Source organism: Macaca nemestrina, chromosome X, assembly GCF_043159975.1.
Source record: "Macaca nemestrina isolate mMacNem1 chromosome X, mMacNem.hap1, whole genome shotgun sequence".
NCBI classification, from domain to species: domain Eukaryota; kingdom Metazoa; phylum Chordata; class Mammalia; order Primates; family Cercopithecidae; genus Macaca; species Macaca nemestrina.
In genome coordinates, this window is record NC_092145.1 from 67,121,784 (window position 1) to 67,146,619 (window position 24,836).

The 24,836-nt window shown below is 34.9% G+C and overlaps 1 protein-coding gene across 5 annotated transcripts in view; it reads right to left on the reverse strand.

The window, feature by feature from the left end:
• LOC105488004 (kelch like family member 4) overlaps positions 1 to 24,836 on the reverse strand; it is a 158,495-nt gene that overhangs the window by 36,535 nt on the left and 97,124 nt on the right. For 3 of the 5 annotated variants that reach the window (XR_011618325.1, XM_071088901.1, XM_011751649.3), the window contains exons 2-6: positions 18,368 to 18,535; positions 17,840 to 17,976; positions 14,243 to 14,439; positions 9,658 to 9,870; positions 6,293 to 6,479 (exon numbers count right to left, since the gene is read on the reverse strand). Coding sequence is in view for 4 of the 5 variants with exons in the window: in XM_071088901.1 (XP_070945002.1) it covers positions 6,293 to 6,479; positions 9,658 to 9,870; positions 14,243 to 14,439; positions 17,840 to 17,976; positions 18,368 to 18,535 (902 nt within the window). In the remaining variant the exon portion in view is untranslated. Of the gene's footprint in view, positions 1 to 6,292; positions 6,480 to 9,657; positions 9,871 to 14,242; positions 14,440 to 17,839; positions 17,977 to 18,367; positions 18,536 to 20,157; positions 20,280 to 24,836 lie in introns of those variants that run through there. The other 2 variants (XM_011751651.3, XM_011751650.3) reach the window with 2 other exon arrangements.

Sequence of the window (24,836 nt, forward strand, 5' to 3'; positions counted from 1 at the left end):
TTCAATATATTAATTTATGGTTTTTACATTTGTTTTGGGTGTGTGTGTTTGTTTGTGTGTGTGTGTGTTTATTTGTGTGTGTGTTTGTGTGTGTGTGTGTGTTTATTTAAAAGACATGTAACTAAAGGACCAGGAATGAAAATTATTTTTAAATGGGCCTTTAGCTGGGTGTGGTGGCATGCACCTGTAGTCCCAGCTACTTAGGAGGCTGGGGTCGGAAGACCCCTTCAGCCCAGGAGGCGGAGGCTGCAGTAGGCCAAGATCAAGCCACTGTACTCCAGCCTGGGTGACAGACTGAGACTCTGACTATATAAATAAATAAATAAAATTCAAAAAATGTTAAATGGGCCTTTGGTGTTGACTCACATAATGTTCCATGACGGTAATGATGCAAGAGGTAGAGAGAAATGTATGCAGATAGTAAGGGCAAGAGAGTCCTTGGTGGAATTACCTTTCTAATCAAAAGCAGCCCCCCAAATCATTTATTTTCTAACAAAGAGCAGCCTGAAAAATCAGGCTGCAGACATAGATAAGCAAGCTGGAAGCTTGCACAGGGGAATGCCAGCAGTTGCACCGATTGGAAAGGGCTACCTTGGGGGCAGGCATTTCCAACATGGAGGCTTCATCTCCCCTTTTTTTTGTTACCACGTGTACAGTAAGAAAGAAACGGGTAACATGGCCAGCTTAGGCAGAGAACCTACCTGCATAATAAAAGATTGGTGTGGGGGCGGCCAGAGATTTGTGCCCTATGCAAATGGCACACCTGGTCCTAACCAGTCTTTTGCTCCCTATATATATCAGACACCACCTCTTCACCAGCTCATCTATGGACCCCCCTGCATTTCATCACAGATCTGGAAACCCATTTTTCCAGGACCCCTCTCTGTAGCAGAGAGCTATTCTCTTTCTTTTGCCTTTTAAATTTCTGCTCTTAATCTCAGTCTTTGTACGTCCTTGTCTTTGATTTCTGTGGCCATGAGACAACGAACCTCATCTGTTACCCCAGACAATGAACCCGCTTCAGTAGCACAAAATATTACAGTTGAAAATATAGAATTACAAGGTATTACTTTAAGTGTTAATATAATTTTATTTTCTGTTCAATCACTAATGTACAAAGTTTACTGCCGTAGTATACTGTCACTATTGACAAAGTGAACTATCACTACTGTCATAATGAATTGCCACTTCAGTAGGCAATGCTTCTTACCATTCATTTGTAATAGCTGCTGCTATTTTTTAGTAAAAGCTGCTTCTGCACAACAGGGAAACTCTGAATAATAACCAGGGTGGAAAATAATAGAATTATTTTTTACATCTATAGTGTACCTAATAGAGTTTGTGGCAGGTTTAAAAAATTTCATCCCAATTACACAAAGTCAACCACAGTAATAAGCAAAAACACTTTCCAGTTGTTCCTTTACTGGGAGATTTGTGAAGAAAATGCAGTCCATTAGTTATAATGAAGATGCAGTTAACATTTGAAGCAAACCCATTGACAGTTACAGGGCAATAGTATGGGGTCATATCCAGTCAAAATTTAAGCAGCGTGTATATTAAATATATAGCTGCTCCTTGATTAGATTGAATTAGCGGAAACCGTGTTTCCTTCCTCTAACTTTAAATATATTCTGATGAATAGTGCACTGTAAGTATTTGTGTTCCAAATTTGGGGTTTTCTAATACAAACTTGTAAATACATAAGGACTCATTTACTCTTTCTCTATCATTACTGCCTCTTTCACTGATAACATGGATTTGACTGAATACTGATTTATAGGTTAGCAATTGCTCTACTGACTATATTTACTGCTAAGAGGTCAAATTATAACACCTATCAAAATATCTTTTCGACATTAAATATCTTTGAATGGTAATGTTAAAACTGAAATAACTACAAACTGACATCTACTTTTATTCTATGTTTAATCAGTCAGTTTTCTCTGAATGTTTTCTACTTCTTTCCATTTCCTCATCCCAGTCTTCCTATGTCTGTATTCTTATCTGCTTGCTATAATTTTAACTTTTAGTTCTCTTTTTGTCAGTAGACTTTACCGATGACCTAATTTAGATTAGGAAATAAAAGCTAGTCTGCACTCATTGTTAAGATTATGAAGATATGAATGGTGGGGTGATTAGAAAATTGTACAAATCTACATTAATCAGCTGTATGTAGAAGATTTACACTGAGAGATGTAGATGTGTGAATCATGCCAGGTTAAATTTTTCAAGGCATTAGATTCAACATAGAAGATAAAATGATCCCATAACTTTTGACTGCAACATGAGCATTTATGACTGGTAGTTCTACATATTGAAGTTTGAAGACTTCTCCAGCCCCTTTGTCCACCCCCAGCAATCCTTCAGCTAATCAAAATGTATATTCTCTAGCTGCTTTACTAGGGCAGCTCTATATTAGATGGAAAAATACAAATTCTATTTTTTTACTCTCTTTTCCTTTAAAATTTTTCTGTATAAATAACTTTCTGCCTCAGAATGTTTGATATATTGTTTCTCAATTCATTTCTATGCTCTTACCCAATCTTCGTTCATCATCTATTCAAAAGTGAACAAAACCCATCAAACTTATCAGTGTTGTTGAGAACACTGTAGTTCCTGCAGTAGTAAATATATCTGATGTAATGATTTCCTCCATTTACTTTACAAATGTTCCCAAAGTGACACGATTAGCCTTTACTTTGTCTCCTGCCATACTCTTTATTCAGAATTTATTTTTTAAATAAATAAAAATTTGCAAAATACTCTGTATGTACAAGACAGACATCCAAAGTTTACTAATTGACAATTTAACAATTTTGACTCTGTGATCATACTTAGCACTTTCTAATGATTCTTTCAAATACATGGTAGGAGTTAGAGTTAGCCCCAGCCATTAGTGTGATACCTATATTTAACAGGAATTCTGAGCTTGTTATATGAGTCAGAGAGGAAATTAGAGACTGAGGAAGCACTGTATTTCTTAAACATCAAAATATAAAAGTTATTTTTTTTTAATTTTTAAAATTTCAATAGTGTTGGGGGTACAGGTGGTTTTAGGTTACATGGGTAAGTTCTTTAGTGGTGATTTCTGAGAATTTAGTGCATCCCTCACCCAAGCAGTGTACACTGTACTCAATATGTAGTCAAAAACATCTTTTAAAAATAACCGAAACAACACACTATAAGAAAAGGCGTATGTATAGAAATTAATGTTTATACTTTTGTGAAAATATGTAAAGTAGTACATTTTTCTTTTTTTTTTTTTTTCTTTTTTCTTTTTTTTTTTGAGACGGAGTCTCTCTCTGTCGCCCAGGCTGGAGTGCAGTGGCCGGATCTCAGCTCACTGCAAGCTCCGCCTCCCGGGTTTACGCCATTCTCCTGCCTCACCCTCCCGAGTAGCTGGGATACAGGCGCCCGCCACCTCGCCCGGCTAGTTTTTTGTTTTTTTTTTTTAGTAGAGGCGGGGTTTCACCGTGTTAGCCAGGATGGTCTCGATCTCCTGACCTCGTGATCCGCCCGTCTCGGCCTCCCAAAGTGCTGGGATTAGAGGCTTGAGCCACCGCGCCCGGCCAAGTAGTACATTTTTCAGTGTCATACTGCTTTATACAGATAAATGCTGCCCATGTAATGTTTTTGTTATACTTCTTAGGTTTTCTTTCTTTCTTTTTCTCTTTTTCCTGTTTTTCGTTACTACGTGTTTACCCTGGTTTTCTAATAGATTCTAAAATCCCTCAGGAGTTTTGTTGTTGCTCTTTTGTCTGTAACAGTGGCAGTGTAGAAAAAGGAACATCGTATTTGAATAAGAATTTCATCTCCAGCCTTTCTTGATGTTTGTCCTTGGGTTGGCTCTCTAACCTTAAGAGGGGCAAAGTAGCGGTGACATTATTGTAACATTATTGTGAGGATTAGAAACGATGTTTGCAAAATGCCAATCAAAGATTAAGTAATCAAAAAGGTAAGGTTTTACTATTCTTTTAATGGTCTGCAACGTCCCATGAGCCTTTTATAGTGTCTCCAAATACCAGGAACTCAAAAGTGTCTCATACCCTCATTTATTTCCATAACAAACTTTGATAATAGAGTCCAGAGATTATAGGTTCATATTTCACTCATTTTTAGAGACTGATAAGGAGTTATAGATACTTATAAACATTTGTTGTAATATATTTCTTTATGGTAACAAGAAGTTAAGCAAGATTAGCCCGAATAAAATGCCAAAAATAAAAAACAAACACAAAAACCAAACAAACAAAAAATTTTCCATTTCTCACAATGCAAATTAGGCTTTTTGCAAAGTCAGAAATGAAGGACAAGTGCACTTGCATTTTTTATTTAGTACTCTTGTAATTTAAATACCAAACAAGAAATCTTTTAATATGCTATTAATATTCAATTTAGTCAACAAAATGCAATAAAACCTCAAGTTGCCAGACTGGAAATTAATTATAGGATCTCATTGTCCTATAAAACCTATCTTGTAACATTATTGTTACAAAATACAAAAATATTGTTATTTGTTATTTTCTGAAGAACATCAGTTCTTCAAGTAACCCTACAAATCTGCAGATAATTGCATTTGCAATCTCTTGTTTTATGGGCTCATGATTAATAAGCATAGTTACTATATAGTCTTCCAATTTTCAATTACATATATCAAAGAAAATAATGTGATTCCAGTAGGACTTCAAACCAAGTTTTTAAACTTTTTTTTTTCTATCCCATATCCTTTCCTCATTTCCCACCATCCCCCAGTTTGAAGATGTCGCTCTGAGATAAATTTTACATCCTTGGAATGTTTTCTTTCCTCCACTCCCTTTCTTATCCCATTCTATGCTCCCACGCCTTACGCACATTTGTTTACCTAGATGCTTGATAAACACACACCATACTCACTTATCTCGTCAAATATTTCCTTAGAAGCTTCAGGGGCCATATGCTGATACAGACCAGACACCTCTAGCCACGATGGCACCAGCCCCTTAACCAGATGGAAGAATAAATAATTCAAGACAAGCCACTGAAGTGGGTCACAACACCTGCCACTTCCTAGCCACCCTGTCTATTCTGCATTCCAAACCCTCTCTTTAAAACCCCCACATTCCCTCTACAAATGGAAGAGTAGGAATTTTTGGAAAGAATTCCACCCACTCCTCCCGTTACTAGCATGGGAAAGAAAATCTTCCTCTCTTTATATTGCACCTCATTCTTGTTATTATGGCTTCTTTCTACAAGTGGCCAGCAGCCAGACCTTTTGCCAGGTGCAGTCTCTTTCCTTTGTGATTAACATGTGAAAGGAAAATAAATCTTGGGACCCCCCCCAAGCCACGAAGTCAAAAGGAAAAGTCAAGCTGGGAACTGCATCAGGCAAACCTTCCCCACCTTTTTATTCCTAAATAAGATAAATACTGAGGTTTTTTTTTTTTTTTTTTTTTTTTTTTTTTTTAAAGCTACATACCTCCCTCACAATTTCCCCACAGGGAAATTCCTTGTGGGCCTCCAGATGCTTATCCTTAAGCAGTTAACATTGAATTTCTTATTTTGACAGCTTATTTTCATAGGTGCAGGATAAAGGAATGACAGAACTCAATGTCATCCCTCTGTTCACCTGAGACAAATGCATATCTGATTGCTTCCTCTGCTTTATTGTTTATGAAAAAAAATGCAGATTCTCTAAGCCAGACTAAGGCATAAGTGAGTATTCTTGTACTTCCCTCACATGTAAATTGTGTATTCAGTGAAAAGCTAATCAGCTACTCAAAAGAATGCAACCATTTGTCTCTTATCTACTTATGCGCTAGAAGTCCCCACTTTGAGTTGTCTCGCGTCTGGACAGAACCAATGTACACCTTACGCATATTGATTGATGTCTGATATCTCCCTAAAATGTATAAAATCAAGCTGTACCCTGGCCCCCTGGGGTTCAGAATGGGCACATCCTTAACCTGGGCAAAATAAACTTTGTAAATTCATTGAGACCTGTCTCACATACTTTTGGGTTCACAAACACTAAGTAAGTTTTCCTTGAAAAGATATAATATGGCAAAGTAAATATTCAAATTTTAAAACAGCTTCTATAAAGTAAAAGTGCCTATTAAGATTTCAACACTAATCGAAAGGTTATGTCTCATAAGGTAAGTAGAAAAATGAGGTCACAACATCATACAAAGCACCCTGTTTATGAAAATTCGCTTTAGGTGCACTCATTTAACATGGCTTTAATATCACCCTTATAATTTGGAGGCTGTTAAGAATGTATCTTTTTTGAATGAAGACACTCTTAAGTTATTTTTACCTTTCATAGCATCCATGCCTCCTACAGCATAAAGTGCCCCCACAGTTGATTTTCTAGGTTTTGTCCGAGGGCTTTGCATCATGGATCTTCTCTCAGGTAAAAGATGATACTTCATAGCTTCCATCAGGAGCTTCTGACACTCAAGATCACCAGTAAACATGGAACTGGTTTCAAGATCTGCCAGTAACTGCAAAATAGTGATGCATGGCATATGAACGGAGCGTTCACCTTAGAAAGAACGTATTTGTATTTATGTAACTTTGCAGGCTGGGCGCAGTGGCGTACACCTGTAATTCCAGCACTTTGGGAGGCCAAGGTGTGTAGAACGCTGGAGCTCAGGAGTTTGAGACCAGCCTGGAAAACATGGCGATACCTGGTCTCTACAAAAAAATACAAAAATTAGCCAGGTGTGGTTGCATGTGCCTGTAATCCCAGCTACTTGTAGGCTGAGGCGGGTTGATCGTCTGAGCCTGGGAGGTAGAGGTAGAGAAAACTTGAGCTAACCTAAAGGTAGAAGTTTGATTATTTAATGTTTTTTGTTATTTAGCAAGATTTTTATTTTCACTTATCAAGGAAAATAACTAAAATTCTGCTGGTAGTAGCTAATGATCTCTGCAGATTTATTTGACACATTATTCATCTTTTGAATATGTACACATATAATTTAAAGGAGCAAACATCAAAAAGCACTCATAGAAAGTATTGTGGAAAGCAGTCAAAGAGAATGGCTGTGTCTGCACAAGCAAGAATCTCCTAGTCTACTGCATGCGGCTAATACAAGTAGCAATCTTTTTGGTGGATTTGGGGTAGTTGTGTTGGTAGTGGAGGTCATGCAAACATGCTCAGTTAAAATAATAACAGACATGGTGGATGGTATCTTTATCATCTGATCACTTCTGCAGAATATTCTGAAAGCAGGTGCTTTTTAACTGAGTTGAGATAACATGCCTTAGTAACTAGCCAGCATATTAACAAAAAGAGATGATCAATTCTTTTTATCTATCATTACCTGGCAGACAGTGACCTTATTTAACACTGATAAAAGTGAGGTAAAGTATTTTTCATGAGATGAGTTGGAGAGAAGTCAAGAGTATATTTCAGAATGTTGTCAAGAGTCATCTTAGATTGGTTCCCTTGGAGTTTGGGGTCCACAGTATCATGGGACATTGAGAGGAATAGTGAGCAGGTTGCTGGAATAGAAGAGGTAGTCTTATTACATTAAACTTCTCTGAATTTTCCTGCTCTCTGTGCGTTAATTTCAGTTCTGTTCTCACTCCGCCTGTGATATCTGATGGATCTTTATTTTGACCTGCCTCATGAGAGTCCAGGCATTTGCTTAATGCATATGCTTTAGAAATAGGTCTAAAAACTAGGCTATGTATTTTTCCCTAAAAATACTCTTCAGAGATTCATCACCATCCTTTTTATATGTTTCATTTCTAAAATATTTGTAAGGTCACCTTTTACATTCTTTTGGAAAGCCTATATTTGCATGACATTGCCTATCACTACCATCAACAGGGAAAGTTCACACAGTCCATATTCTAGGTCTAAGGCATACTCAGAGGTGGGCTACCACAGTACTGTTGGTTGTGTATTTGGGCTAGAAATGTCCCTCCATTCCAATAAAATAACAGAAGTTCAAACTAAGAAGTTCACTTTGCTGAAAATGTCTTATAGACTTAAGGCTCTGTAAAGATATAATCCTCTGATCTTACACCAGTGCATCTTAAGTTTTTTATGCCTAAAGTCACAAGAAGAAATTGTTAATACACAGATTCTTCAGCCCGTTTCCCTGAAATTGATTAACTGGGTCTGCAGTGGAACATGAGAAATTGTATTTTTAATAAGTTCACAGACCCAGGAACATTTTGAAAGGCAGTCTTTGAGAATCTCATATATCATAGAACCTTTCTTGAGAATAATACACCTAAGTGTAAACGTTCACCCAAACATAAAATTTCCATAGATTCTAAAGATCATCTATGAATCCAAAGATTTAGAACCTTGGATCTAAAATTATATATATATTTGTTATTTCTGTTTTTGGCTTTACTATTGCCTTATTCTTTGGATAAATTTGCTATAACCAGAAAGGTAATCAATGTTCTTTCATTGCATATGAATAGATTCTTAAGAGCATGCATATAGTTCTATGGAATTTAATTAACAGCTGGAAGTTTTAAAAAATGTGGAAAAATCCACTGGGCACAGTGGCTCACGCCTGTAATCCCAGCACTTTGGAGACTGAGGCAGGCGGATCACAAAGTCAGGAGATCGAGACCATCCTGGCCAACATGGTGAAACCCCATCTTTACTAAAAATACAAAAATTAGCTGGGTGTGGTGGCACGTGCCTGTAATCCCAGCTACTTGGGAGGCTGAGGCAGGAGAATCGCTTGAACTAGGGAGTCGGAGGTTGCAGTGAGCCGAGATAGCACCACTGCACTCCAGCCTGGCAACAAAGCGAGACTCCTTCTCAAAAAAAAAAAAAAGTGGAAAAATCATCAGCAGATTAACAATCTATTTTTCAATATTAACATTTAATTAGTAACTTTGTTACAAAAGTGGATTCATGTTAATATTTATAACATTATTGATCCACTACATCTATACAAGGTCTCTGTTTTTAATTTGGATGATATTTGAGGCCTATAGCCACAAAATCAGTATACATTACATGCATATGTGCAATATATCCACACGTATTAGACATTGTATTGATCAATTTGCTACAGAGAAAAAATTGTGGTTATCACCAATGGTGAAATTATGTGGTGAGACTGCATTCCAAAATTCAGTATGAGGTGAGTTAACCCTGGGTCTTACTCAAAGGTGTTTGTTCTTAGAATCATCTTTGCTATAATCCTTCAATTCAACATATATGGTGAGGATGCCTTTATGATTTCGTTATAGTGCATCCAAAGTATGATAGCATTTTTTGATGGTAGCAGATGATATTAATAGATATTATTCAGGATCTGACTCCTTCCTAGACTCTCCTCTGGAAGGCTATTGTACTAATTATTAACATTTTGCCTAGAAGGTGTGCAGAAAAAAAAAAAAAAAAAAAAAGAGTTAGCCTAGCCATTTTCCCAGCTTTTTACAAATATTATGTGGTGAAAATGAAACTAATGAGTATTCTGGTGTTTATGGTTTAACCGTAGCTTTTTTTAGCCATGTTTTTTTCTGTCTTTTATTAATGCCTCTAATTGATGGCTGAATATGTCCTTCTGTGAAACAAATCTTGTACCCTCAAATTACCAGGAATCTTCTGAGAAAATAAAATTAGGCAAATAAGAAACGGATTAGTGCCTACTGGTAGTTCAGAACTATATTTTAAATTACCTAGGTGATTTTCCATACCTGTGGTGGGAGTAATGGCAGTCTGATGTAAGAAAGCAGCATCCCCAGTTCTCCTTGCCTATTCTGCACATCATGCCCCACCCACTGCATTAGAGCATGAAAAATGGTCTCTTCATCAGGCACATTAATGTCATCACTGCACAGAAGTTTTGAAATTTCATTAGCTGGAAGCAGGAGGAATTCTTGGTTTTTTATTACCTCAATGAAGTGTTCCTAGAAAAGAAAGGTCATCTACTAAAACTCTGCACTTTAGAAATTTCTTAATGGAATAAGCATATCAAAGCATTTCATGTTCTTAAACTTCAGAAAATGCAAGAGACACAGATGTATCCACTTATAAAAAATAGGTGCTCCTGCTACCCATGACATGGATAACAGGGAGCCTTCTGAAGCTGAGAGGCCAAATGCTTCCGGTGGGAATTATTTATAGAACACACAAGGTTAGCTTTAACTGCTTCACAGCCCACACAGGCAGAGTGTTGGAGTCAAAAGCGGCACTTTTTGCTCCCAGCTGCTGTATGTGACAACAGCAGCTCATGATTTCACAGCTGACTGTCTAGTTGGTCTTCAGCCAAAAGTCATAAGAAAAAGGCTGGAACTTTTTAAGGTGGTGGCTATCTTGAAAACGTAGGAGAGTTAACTCTGGCTATGTATGTGAGGCAGAAAGAAACTGAATTCCTTAGAGATGAGAAAAAAAAAAAATGATGAAAAACTTTCCTTTTATGGAAAAGTATGATCTTCTATTGACCAAGAGAAAAGTACTCTTTTACAATTGGTAACAATCTATAGGTTCAGGAAAATCTATAAAGGATTCCTATGAAATTTTTTCTTTAAGAAAGAGGGAAGATGTCTTTTAAATTTATATATTATGCCCGGGTAATTTTTTTGTATTTTTTTTTTTAGTAGAGTGAGACTCTGTCTCAAAAAAAAAAATAAATTTATATATTATATCTCAATTCTTTCTTCTTTCATTGTGTTGTATTTTGTCAAATATAGTTTCAAACATCTGTGTTTCATTTTTTTTAAATCAAAACACCATCATATTTTTTCTAGTTTATAAATATTACATGTTCTTTGACAACAGAATGATCATTTTTAATATTTCTCATAGTGAAGATCTCAAGTTTTAAATGAAATGAAATATATTTCTAAAATGAAGATAAACATACCTAACTTGCAATTTATGTTGTACAATAAACAGATATTCCAGGAACAGTGTAAGCTAGTCTCTGAATAATTGGGGTCTCTAAATAAATCGAATCACCACCTCGGCTTTACTTTTAGTTTAGTCATTGTGGAAGTGAATCAATCAAATAAGGAAGTTATCCATACAGCAATCATCAACGTTGACATACCCATCAGAAAGCTCTGATTGCTGTAAGTTTCAAACTGACCTATTTAGACAAATAACCCTTTGTGATTAAGACAAACAATTGAAAGAGAACTGCTGTTCTTACTGTAGCAGATGTCTCTGGGTGAAGACCCCCCCACTTATACAAATAATGGTGATAGTAGCACAACTATTAATACATTACACTTGTACAGCACTTCACACTCTACTGATTTCTTTCACAAGCATTAAGTCATCACCAGTGTGATCTTGTGAGAAAGTGGAATTAATCTCATAAGAAAGCAGGTCATATGAGTTGTCTGATTCCCTGTGGAGTAAGTGGCAAAGTCTGGATTCAAAAATAAGTCTCTGAAATCATGCTTACTGCATTTTGTTTGATATTGCATCTGCTTTTCATAAGTGATACGATTTTTGTGAAAGAGTTGAGACAAATATAAAACTATAAAAGTTAAGGTTATACAGTACCGATATTTTATATAAACTCTGAAACTCCATTATTACTGTGGACAATTCAATATCTCCTCCTTTCTGCCCACTCTCCAATTAAAAACAAAGAGGAAAAACCTAGATTTTCTGATAGAATTTGTTATGACTCCAGAATTGCTTCCTAATAGGACTATTGAAAATTGCTAAGCAATATAGTAGATTAGTCTAAATAAAAAGTAAGTGTGGCCGGGCGCGGTGGCTCAAGCCTGTAATCCCAGCACTTTGGGAGGCCGAGACGGGCGGATCACGAGGTCAGGAGATCGAGACCATCCTGGCTAACACGGTGAAACCCCGTCTCTACTAAAAATACAAGAAAATTAGCCGGGCGAGGTGGCGGGCGCCTGTAGTCCCAGCTACTTGGGAGGTTGAGGCAGGAGAATGGCGTGAAGCGGGGGTGGAGCTTGCAGTGAGCCGAGATCGCGCCACTGCACTCCAGCCTGGGGCACAGAGCAAGACTCCGTCTCCAAAAAAAAAAAAAAAAAAAAAAAGTAAGTGTAATTTTAAAGTATTCCTATATTACATGGCAGTGTCCAGTACTATATACAAATAATTAGTTTCACTTAAAGATGAATTTTAAATGGTTTTATTTGGGAATTATTTTGCTCCTAATTTCAAGGTAAACACTCTATGCACCTTCCAAGGGAGACTTCTTTTGTGCCCTGGATTAACTATTCATTTTATAAAAATCTACACTTATATTGTTGCAAAATTTACCAAATGACTATCACATATTTGCTAAATGCTTCATTGGTGCAGGCAACAATCTATATGATTTAAATGGCTAATTTTATGTGTGAACTTGACCGGGTAACGGGGTACCCAGACATTTGGCCAAATAGTATTCTGAATGTGTCTGTGAGGGTACTTCTGGATGAGGACCATTCACATCAGGGAAGGCAATCTACCTTGTTCAGTCTACCAATGCACATGATTACAATTGAATCCCTAAATTGTGTAATATTATTCTTAGACATTAAAATTATTTGCATTATTAAACTATCAATACAGTACTGCAAAAACATTATTATAGCCAGATCTTTATATATTTTACTGTATTTACAATAGATACTAACATAACTAAAGAATAGAGATTAAGAGAGACAACAATATTACATTTGTATGCACACCCTGCTTCAACACTCCGTTTTGGTCACATAATAGGAAAAGGAAGACAAGTTCATTTTGACCAGCAAAAATAATTCAAGCGTTTTTTTCCAGAATGTATTTTGCTTGCAAGTGTGTAATACGAAACAGGAAACTGCTAATACTTAGTTCAAGAATTTAAATAATTTAATAGGAAGTTTTCATGTTTATTTTTTGTGGTAGAATAAAACTTTGACCTTCCTAATTCCTGTTCCTTTAGATTATATGGCATCTGTATTTAGGACACAGGAACATAAAAGGTGTAATTAAATGATATATTTTAAAATGTCAATCCATTATAATATGATTCTCCATATAATGGTATTGCTTGAGGATTATGTTTCAAACTTCAAATTTTGAGCAATGGACCTAGGGTGGGAAGTAGGAGGAAGAAAGATTTGATAAGAAGTTTTTAAACAATTGAAATTTTAGAAGTTAAAAAATTACCTTCTGTATAAAACTCCAGAAAAATACTCTTTATATACGTCTCTATTCTAAAAAATGCTACATTTATGATTTCAATGTGTGACTTTCTATTGTTCACTTGTATACAATTGCCTTTTGTTTTTTAATATTAAATAACTGAAGCAATTTCATTTGTTTGAAATATTTTGATTGGGTTTCACAAAATGATCCATCTCGTGTCCTTCCCTTCTTCAGAGGTTAAAAAAGTTTATTTTTACTCTGCATCAGGGAAGTATTAGCATCTATTGTAAGGCTTTATTGAATATCCTCTGTCCATTTAATATGCTCTATCTTATCACATGCAACATTTAAATAATTACCACCTATGAACATTTGCCTTTGATTTAAATGTTAATAGAATTGAAAGGGATTTTAAGCTAGTTGCATTAATGAATTGAACTGTAAGTTATTTTTAACCAAAGTAAAATTTGTTACTAAGACATAAAGAAGTTCATTCAATAAAATTATCCGGGCTGGGCGCGGTGGCTCAAGCCTGTAATCCCAGCACGTTGAGAGGCCGAGGCGGGCAGATCACAAGGTCAGGAGTTCAAGACCAGCCTGGCCAATATGTGAAGCTTCATCTCTACTCAAAATACAAAAATAAGCCGGGCATGGTGGCGGGCACCTGTAGTCCCAGCTACTCGGGAGGCTGAGGCAGGAGACTCACTTAAACCCAGGAGGCGGAGGTTGCAGAGAGCTGAGATTGTGCCACTAATTTTGGTAGTTTTTAAGCTCTGACAATTATTGACCCATTAATATTAGCATTTTTCCTTATTGAAAGACACTTCACTTTCTTTATAAATCATAATTTGTGCAATTTTACAAACTAAAGCTCTAATTGTGCAAAAACATCAGGGAATTAACATTATCTTAATTCTATAGATTCTACTTGAAATATACAGTTGTACAATTTATTTTGTGGCAGTATTTTTATTTTCTCAAGTTTGGGGATTTAATGAAACATCTGTAATTCAAAAAAGGAAAAGCTTGCTTGAGTGCAGGTCAACCAGATAAATGTTTTTGTTGAATATATACTATGTGAAAGTCATCTACAAGTTATATAAGTTTATATTGCTTATTAATTTTATTACAACATTAACATATTTTTATTACAAGTTAAGTTGAAGCAATTGATTTTACCATAGTGTATTTGTGTGCCACATTCAGAAGTTCTGTACAGCCTTGCGCGTCTCCAAATGATCGAATCCCTAAGCAGTTTGAAGGATGGAGCTGCTTTATGAGAAAATTGGAGCAAACATCAATGACCTGAGTCAGCTGCAGAAGACAAGCTGCAGCCAACAAACTTTCAATGGTATCTTCTTTCAGTTGCAGGATTCCTAGATGGTTTGAAAAAGCAAAGAATGATTATAAGTTCCATAAAGTAAAAGATATGTCAGCTAGTTAAATTTCTTTTTATTTTCCTCTCTAGTAGAGCTGTGCTTTTCAACAGATCTGGAGCACATTTTGAGGCTAATATACACAAGACAGTCTGTCCGTAAGCACTAGTAAGATGGCTGAAATGAACCAGATTAGGTTATCAAAAATGACTATAGCAAAAAAACAGTGAATAACATTATTGTAAAGAAGAGCAACTTGTTATTTCTTTATCATCTTAAGCCTGCATTTAAATCTTATATCGATCATTGCACATTGCATATGTACATGAGACTATTACGTTGTACCTTAAACACATGCAATTTTAATTTTTAAATCATTCCTGCATAAAGTTGAAAAAACTGTTTCATTGCCATTCAAAGAACATTATGTCATATTGTATAAGAATCATACAACTGGCCATGCAAGTAACTGCCATTTGTGAGGAGGTAAACATCTTGGTAAATAAGAAACACATTAAGCTTAATTGTTCATTTATTTTGTAAGAAACGCATTAAGCTTAATTGTTCATTTATTTTGTAAGAAGAACACTGAGCTTTTATGTCTATTTTTTTGTATCTACATTAGCTGGTAAAGATGTATTTGCCCAAAATATTATCTCTGGAATTGACCCCTGGCACTGTCTCAAGAGGAAGCATATGTTGCCAAGAGTCTACAAATTAAGAATTACTTATTTGCTTTGTTATGAAAAAAATCTGACTCTTTTTGAAAATATCTGTAATGAATTTTTAAAAACAGAATCAGAAGCAATTTAAGTTAGTCCTTTCATATTTATATGTCTGTATTATTTTTGGAATAAGTGTTGTTGATTAGTTATTGCAAAAATTACGTTATTTTTATGAGTCATTCCTGCTTTTTATTGTTTTAGCCATGTTATAATGTTTCAAATGGCTGATATCAATTACAAACTATTCCTCTAAAGTTTTTCCTTCCAAAATACCTTAATATGGGGCCCATATCGTTGCATAACCATGAAGAAAAGAGTAATACATATTGCGAGGTCCTCTATACATAGTTCAACCTGTAAAATATATTTTAAAGGGGTCCAGCCCATCAGCAGACTTTCTCGTGTTGTTCTTGTTCTGATTTTGAAGAGAGCGCCCTGCCCATATCTCATGAGACCTAGAGAAGTATGAACTATTCTCCAATTCAGATATAAATATTCATCTGCTATAGACATTTACATTTGGTCTGTTTATTAGAAAGAATATTCATTCGGAGGAATAGTTATAAATGTCTCGGGCACAGTAGGAAAGCATTGTGTATTACAGTGTACAGTATTCAGTTACAAGCATGCTTAAGAAAGGCTGTTTGGAGCTGGTTCAAGTTTCACTTCATTAAAGAGTAAAAGGATAGTCAAGCCAGCTGGCTGAATTATTTTATCCTACGAATGCTCATTGGGAACAAAAAAGATGTTTTCTAAGGATTAAAATGTATCAGGTAGAAGAAATAAGGTTCTTTCTATTTCACTCCCAGTTTTAAAAAGTTTGTTGAAATTTTAGAGCATAATGGAAATTTAGGAAATATTTTGTATAAAGGCTTGTCAGGAGAAAGGTGAAAGTTGAAGGAAGGAATGAAGTACTGTGAAATTTCAAAGTAGTTTTGTTAGAACAGTGGTCTTCAAATAGCATGCATACCACTAGAGCTATATAAAACCTATCTGAGACACAGATCAATTTGATGTAAAGAAATTTCAGTACCTCAAATTCCATTACATACCCCTCCTAGAAAATGGTCTGCTCCCAAAACAGTTGTTACCACACAGGTTTTACTTTCCCAGTGTCCTTTCCGTAATTTTCTTTTTTCTCGCCTCATAAAAGGAGGTCACATTCCTCATCTATCCCAAAGTATACTATGCTACATTATGGGGCTGTGGCACAGGAACAACTTTGAAATAAAAGCTTATTCATACATATTGTTATTAGGATCTAAATCATATCATATTCATACTTTCAAAATGTGCAATCTGGTGTTTTTTAGAATATTCAAAAAAGTTTGCAACCTGTATCACTTTAATTACAGAACATTTTCATCACTCCCAAAAGGAACCTCATACCTATTGACATTCATTCCCAATTCCCTCCATATTCCTACAACCAATAATCTACCTTCTGCCTCTGCACATTTTTCTATTTTGTACATTTAATGTAAATGGTATATTAAAATAAGCGATCTTTTGTGACAAGTTTCTTTTATCTGGCATAATATTTTCAAAGTTCATCCATGTTGTAGTATCTATTACTACTTCATTCCTTTTCTATTGTCGATTAGTATATTCCATTGTGTTCATATACCGTATTTGATTTACCCATTCCTCAGTTTGTAAACATTTGGGTTGTTTCTACTCTTTACTTATGAATAATGTTTATATGAACATTTGTGTACACAATGTCACGTGGACATGTTTTTAACTCTTGAGTATATAACTACGAATGGAATTGCTGAGTTATCAGGTAACTATTTTGTTTAACTTTTGAGGGACTGTCATATAGATATACTTTTAAATGAATTGTTGTTTCAAATTCTTATAGGATTGAGATTTGTTAGATACATTTAAAATGCAAACTTAATAGTGCTTTATAAAAAGATTAATATTTACAATATTTGGGGGATTACATACTTTACAAACATTTAAAATTACAAGGTATTTTAGTCATTAATGGAAAAATGTAAGGAGAGCACATCGTTTTTCAAAATTATTTTACCGGCAGTGCAAGCGAAAATGTTTGAAAATGACTCTGTTGGAGAAAACTAGGAGGTAAGCTTTTAGTCTTAAGAAGAGCCTAAGTATACATAACCAAATAAAAGTATTTTAATACTAAGAGACCCTGAAGATGAAATAATCATTCTGGAATAAAAGTCAAACTACTTTTTAGTCCCCAAACTCATTGTTACCTTTATTTACAGTTTGAATAGATATGAAAATTATTCTGAATGAATAGAATGACTAAATGTCTACTGTAGGATTGGAAGATCCCACTCTCACTCTTCTTTTTACAAACAAGAATGTGCCCACACCATTCCAGAGTTGTTCCTGTATGTTTGTTAAATAGTTGTCTGCTCTCATGTGTAAGGAATTTTCTACATATTATATACCTCTTGATCTTTTATATTACTGAGTTTATGTCCTGACTATGCCTTTTTATTACTTTAGGAAATTTATTTACCTGTTCTATTCTTTAGTTTCCTCACCTTTGTAGTAGTACTAGCAGTATTACTACTACTGAGGAAACTGAAGAATAGTAGTAGTAGTAGCAATAATAACTACTACTACTACTACTACTAGTAATGTGTGTTATATCATGTAGGGTCATTATGAGTTAGTGTGTATTAAGCACTTACCTGTGTAAGCATACTGCACCAAGGAATTCAGTGCATTTGGATCTACTCCTTCCATCCTGACCTCTTCTTGTTTGGCTTCAAGCACATCATTAGTAAACATCGCAGCAAAATAATCAGACACTGCGCTGAGAACCAACCTGGAAATAGGAAATATTTGTAGGAATTTAAATGAGTCAATAATTTCACTGAAAAGCATGAAATGGATTCAGCAAGTTTGTAACACTAGTGAGGCTGTTTTCTCCATAAAGTCTTTTACAATTCAGTTAAGCGTAGTGAAGTCAGAAAGGTCAAACACGTAAATTGATGTTTTTTAGAGGGTGTGTTTGTGTTATACTTTCCATCATCAGTCTTTTCAGAGTTTGGCTCTTCTAAATAATACACAGAGAAACGGATCATATAGGCTGGCACTTTTTCAATATAGGAAAATAAGTATTTTTACAAATATTCCAATTTACAATCCATGTACTTATTATCTCTTATTTATAATTGCCCTACTCAAAACCATTCTGTATACATAAAAATACTTACCTATGGGCTGGGATGCGGAGGTGTCCTGCAATTAGTAGCACATCACATAATTGTTTCTCTTTCAAGTAGTTCTCCATTTTACGAAGAGTTTGCTCTGCGTGGTTTATAACGTGGAACTGCTCTTCAGATCCGGTGGCGTTCATTTCTTCAGAGTGCTGTGTATCTAATCTGAAAAGGAAGTAAGGATGAGAATATGGTTCATCATATAAGTTTGTAAAAAATTTAATTTTTCTCTAATCAGAGTACAAACATGTAATGGAAATTTAGGCATACCAACTTCTAAAGGAAATATGTTGGATTAAAGTAAAATCAAAATTTGTTTTCCAATCTTAGATATTTTACTATAATTACTACCTAACCTTTCATTAAAGTGAAGTGTGCGGGTTAGTGTTTATATCTGAAATGTAACCAGAACTATGTACAATTCACCAACAGGGCTAGTGATAGTTGTTATATTCACAAACATAAAACCTACATTCTTTGATTTATGTGGGTATTATAATTATGTCAGGCAGGAAACCCTTAGACCTGAGTCAAAATACTTTTAAAAAATTTGATTCTGTCCTGAAGCTTCTCCCTGGAGTACTCATTACACATCAGAAATATTCCTCAAAGAATTTCAAGCCTAAGAGTTTCATAGCATTCTTCACAATGTCACGTCCACCTTTTATTTCTTACTATTTAGTCAAACGTGATGGCTACTGAATTTACAATAATAAAAGCGGGCTACCTGTATTTTCAACATTACACAATGGTGGAATTTAAATCTCAACACACGTACATACAGGCTTACAATTAGTAGGAGATGACCAATTGATTGGTTGGATGGATGTGCTTAAATATGTTGCTTATTACGTTTCTTGCATCCAGGCATCATTTTCTAACCATCAGTTAGGATTGGTTTTAGATCTCTTCACTCCCAATTTAGTCTATATTTCTTTTAAGACAATTGGTCCAAGGTGATATTACTTTCTCTGTCTAATTCAATTACATTATCACTCTTTCAATCTTCAGTCATAATATTGTACTGATAAGAAGGGATCATGGTATGAAAAGCTCAAAAATTGCCTGCTACCTCCCTTCAGATGCACTCTTGTTTACTTGTTCTGGAAAGGAACAATTTCTTGGCACCGTAGACTGAAAAGCATTCAGGTTGCACTTAACTCACATTATCTTAATCTTTTCTCTTTTCTAGGAATGATTCAGTTCACATTAATTGAGTCACACATTCAATGTCGAATTAGCTTAGCTATCCTCATGTAACTGCACCATACATTAGAGTGGAACATATTCTGAATATATGTTTGAGAAGTTTTGGCTAGGAAAAAAAGTTTACTCTAAATTTTCTTCCTCTTAATTTGGTTAAGGACAAAAAAGTATCTTCAATTACCAGCTAATTTAGGATGTTTTTATAGTAAATATATTAGATATTTAAATATGTTTTATAATTAAATTACATATTTTTAAAATCTGAAAATTCTACAAATATGAGCCATACATAATTTAATTAAGTTTTAAAAAGACAGAGGGAACTTTATCTTCTGTCACTTTAAGAAATAAGAAATTAGTACCCAAAGAGATATGAACAGATCCAAATATGGCAAAACGCAACAAACATATTAATCTAAATATACAAAATTATAGCTAAAAGAGTAATCTTGGGCATTATCAAAGCAGAGTATAATAAAACAAACAAGAAAACGGCCACCACCATTACCAACAAACTAATCTATTGATAACTTATCTGATCTTAATAAGTTCCCAGAGCTCATAAATTACAGTTCTCTTGCCTCCATTGCAGACACTGTAATGCCAGATCAGATGTTATAATGGAAATCACTTCATTAGAGAATGTTAATCCCTTGTCTTTGTTTTGTGGTGACATGGGAGGCAGCATGGTGGAATGAAAAGAACCTATTATATGAAGTCATAATGCCTGGATTGAGATCCAGCCCCTGCTACTTACCGGATGAGTGATCTTTGGAAAGTCACCTTATCTTTTCTAAGCATTAATTTTCTCCCACAAAATGGGGATGAATATAATATTAATACTAAAAACAATAATGCTTGTACCACAGTGATATCAGAGGAAAAAATGAAAACATGGGCATGAAAATTCTATGTAGAAATATTAGGTCTTACGTTGTTAGTTTAAACTACCAAGATGTAGTTATTTTAGTAATATATTTTTAGAAATTGTCTTGAACTGTTATTTCTTTAATATACTTCCATTTTAGAGCAATTATAGAATTACAGAAAAGAGTCTATCATTTATATCAGCATCAACTAATAGATATTTCTTTTATAGTTTGGTTTATAATCTGTAATACTACCTTACTCATTTTGCTGTTTACACTGAGATATGTTTCTTCTATTTCCAGATTTTTGAAGGTTTTTTTTTAAATGAAGGGCTATTGAATTTTACCAGATAATTGTTCAGCATCAATTGAAGTGATCACGTGGTTTTTGTTTTTCATTCTGTTAATATGATGTATCACATTAACTGATATGCATATGTTCAACCATACTTGCATCATTGAGATAAACCCTACTTGGTCATTATGAATAATCTTTTTAGTATGTTGTTGAATTGGTTGGCTAGGATTTTGTTGAGGATTTTTGTGTCAATATTCATTAGCAATATAGGCCTGCAATTTTCTTTTTTTTGATGTGTCTTTGCCTGGTTTTGGTATCAGGATAATACTGGACTCATAGAATGAGGTTGGAAGCATTCTCCCCTCTATTATTTAGAATCATTTGAGTAGGATCAGTGTTAGTTCTTTTTAAAATTTTTGAAAGAATTCAAGAGTGAAACCATCAGGTCTCAGACTTTTACTTGCTGGGAGAATTTTTATTACAGCTTCAATCTCTTTATTATTGTTGGACTATACACATTTTGGATTTCTTCATCATTCAATCTCGATAGGTTGTATATGTCTAGGAATTTATTTCTTCTAAATTTTCCAACTTATTGGTATGTAGTTGCTCTCATCTTTATTATTTTTTTTCCTACTAATTTTTGGTTTGGTTTGCTCTTATTTTTTCAGCTTTTTAAGATGCAACATTTGGTTGTTTATTTGAGTTTTTTTTTTTTTTTTCTTTTTGATGCAGGCACTTACAACTATAAACTTCTCTTAGTACTGCTTTTGCTGTATCTCATCAGTTTGGGTATATTGTGTTTCCATTCTCATTTGTTTCAAGAAATTTTTTGATTTCCTTCTTAATTACTTCATTTAACCATTTATCATTCTGGAGAATATTGTTGAAATTCCATGTGTTTGTATAGTTTTCAAAGTTCTTCTTTTTATTGATTTCTAGTTTTACTTCATTGTGGTCAGAGAAGATGCTTGATGCTATATCAATTTTTTAATGTTTTTATCTTTTCTTTTTTTTTTTCTAATTTTACTTTAAGTTCCAGGATATATGTGCAGAACATGCAGGTTTGTTACATAGGCATACATGTGCCATGGTGGTTTGCTGCAACAATCAACCTGTCAGCTAGGTTTTAAGCCCCACATGCATTAGCTGTTCTGATGGTCTCCCTCCCCTCACCCCTGCCCCCAAACAGGGTCCAGTGTGTGTAGTTTAAAGGCTTATTTTGTGATGTAACATACTGTCTATGCTTGACAATGTTTTATGTTCTAAAGAGATAAGTATTATCCAGCTCTGAGTTGTTTTATTAACATCTATTAAACTTATTTTGTCTATAATGCAGATTAATTCTGATGTTTTTTTGTTGATTTTCTATCAGGAAGATATTTTCAATGCTGAAAGTGGGGTGCTGAAGTCTACAGCTAATATTGTATTGTTGTCTATCTCTTTAGCTCTTATAATATTTGCTTTCTAAATCTGGGTGGTCCACTGTTGGGTGCATATATATTTAAAGTTGTTATATCCTCTTGCTGAATTGACCTCTGTTTCATTATGGAGTGACGTTCTTTGTCTCTTCTCATAGTTTTTGTCTTGAAATCTATTTTATCTGATATAAGTGCAGAAACTCCTATTCTTTTTTGGTTTCTATTGACATAGAATATATTTTTAATCCCTTTATTTTCAGTCTATGTGTATCTTTATAGGTGAAATGTGTTTCTTGTAGGCAACAGATCATTGGGTCTTGTTATTTTATCCAATCAGATATTCTGTGTCTTTCCATCAGAGGGTTTAGTCTATTTACATTCAGTGTTACTGCTGATAAGTTAGAACTTATTCGTGCCACTTTGCTATTTATTTTCTGGTAGTATTGCAGACTTCTCTTCCTTCTTTCCTTCCTTACTGTCTTCCTGCTTCTGAAAGTGATTTTTTCCTGGTGGTATGATTTCATTTCTTTCTTTCTTTCTATTTATTTATTTATTTATTTATTTATTTATTTATTTTTGTTGTTGTTGGTTTTTTTGAGACGGAGTCTCACTCTGTCGCCCAGGCTGGAGTGCAGTGGCACGATCTCGGCTCACTGCAAGCTCCGCCCCCAGGTTCACGCCATTCTCCTGCCTCAGCCTCCTCTGTAGCTGGGACTACAGGTGCCCGCCACCACACCTGGCTAATTTTTTTTTTTTTTTGTATTTTTAGTAGAGACAGGGTTTCACCGTGTTAGCCAAGATGGTCTCGATCTCCTGACCTCATGATCCGCCTGTCTCGGCCTCCCAAAGTGCTGTGATTACAGGTGTGAGCCACCGTGCCCGGCTCTTTCTTTTTATTTGTTTGGGTTTCTGTTATAAATTTTTTGTTTTGAGATTGCCTTGAGGCTTTCAAATAATATATTATAGTCCATTAAGTAAATAAGGACTTAACACTGTTTCTATAAACAAACAAATAAGCAAGAAGTAAACTAATAAAACCTCCATAACTTAATTTTATCTCTCTGCATATTAACTTTTTTGTTTCTTTTTGTATCTTATTGTACTGTCTACGTCTTACAAGTTGTAATTATTATTTTGGCTCATTATTTTTTAGTCTTTCTATTTAAGAGTAGTTTTCACACCACAATTACAGTGTTATAATATTCTGTGTTTTTCTGTATACTTACTATTAACAGTGAGTTTTGTACCCTCAAATGATGTCTTACTGCTCGTTATTATCTTTTCTTGATGATTGAAAAACTCCCTTTAGCATTTCTTGTAGGATACATCTAGCGTTGATGAAATCCCTCCTCTTTTGTTTGTCTTGGAAACTCTTTATTTCTTCTTCACGTTGGAAAGATATTTTCACTGGATATACTGTTCTAGTATAAATGTTTTTTCCTTCAGCATTTTATATATGTCATGCCACTTTCTCTGTGCCTATAAGTTTTCCACTGAATAGTGTATTGCCAGACATATTGGAGCTCCATTACACATTGTTTCTTTTCTGTTTCCTTCACCTTTGATAGTTCGATTACTAAATGCGTTGAGGTAGTCTTCTTTGGATTAAATTTTCCTAGTGTTACATAAACATATAAACTATTTGTACTCGAATTTTGATATCTTCCTCTAGGTTTTAGAAGATTTTTGTCATTACCTCTTTGAATAGCTTTTCTACCAAATCTCTCTCTCTCTCTACCTCCTTTTAAGGCCAATAACTCTTAAATTTGCCATTTTGAGACTATTTTCTAGATCTTGTAGGTGTGCTTTTTTTTTTTTTTTTCTCCTGAGACGGAGTTTCCCTCTTGTTGCCCAGGTTGGAGTGCAATGGTGCAATCTCAGCTCACCGCAACCTCTGCCTCCCAGATTCAAGCAATTCTCTTACCTCAGCCTCCCTAGTAGCTGGGATTACAGGCATATCCCACCACGTCTGGCTAATTTTGTATTTTTAGTAGAGACGGGGTTTCTCCATGTTGGTCAGGCTGGTCTCGAACTCCCGACCTCAGGTGATCTGCCTGCCTTGGCCTCCCAAAGTGCTAGGATTAGAGGCGTGAGCCACCGTGCCTGGCCTCTGAAGCATTCTTAACTATGACACTTGCATTTTTCAACCCCATAATTTCCACTTGATTCTTTTAAATTATTTCACTCTCTTTGTAAATTTGTCTTAAGGATTTATTAATTGCTTATCTGTTATCTTAAATTTCTTTGTGTTTCCTCAACACAGTTATTTTGAATTCTCTGTCTGAAAGTTCACATATCTGTTTCTCCAGCACTGACAGTTCACATATCTCTGAGTCTCCGGCATTTGTCTCTGGAAACTTATTTTGCTTGTTTGGTGCTGTTCATGCTTTTCTAGATGGTCTTGACGCTTATGAATGTTAGTTGGTATTTGGGCATTGATAATTTAGGTATTTTATTGTAGTCTTCACAATCTGGACTTATTTGTACCAATCCTTCTTTGGGAAGCTTTCCAGGTATTTAGAGAGACTTGGGTGTTGTGGTCTAAGCTGTATCTGCATTAGGGGGCACCACAAGCTGAGTAATGCTGTGGTTCTTGCAGACTTATAGAGGTAGTACCTTCACGGTCTTTGATAAGATCCAGAGGATTTCTCTGTATTACTAGGCAGAGACTC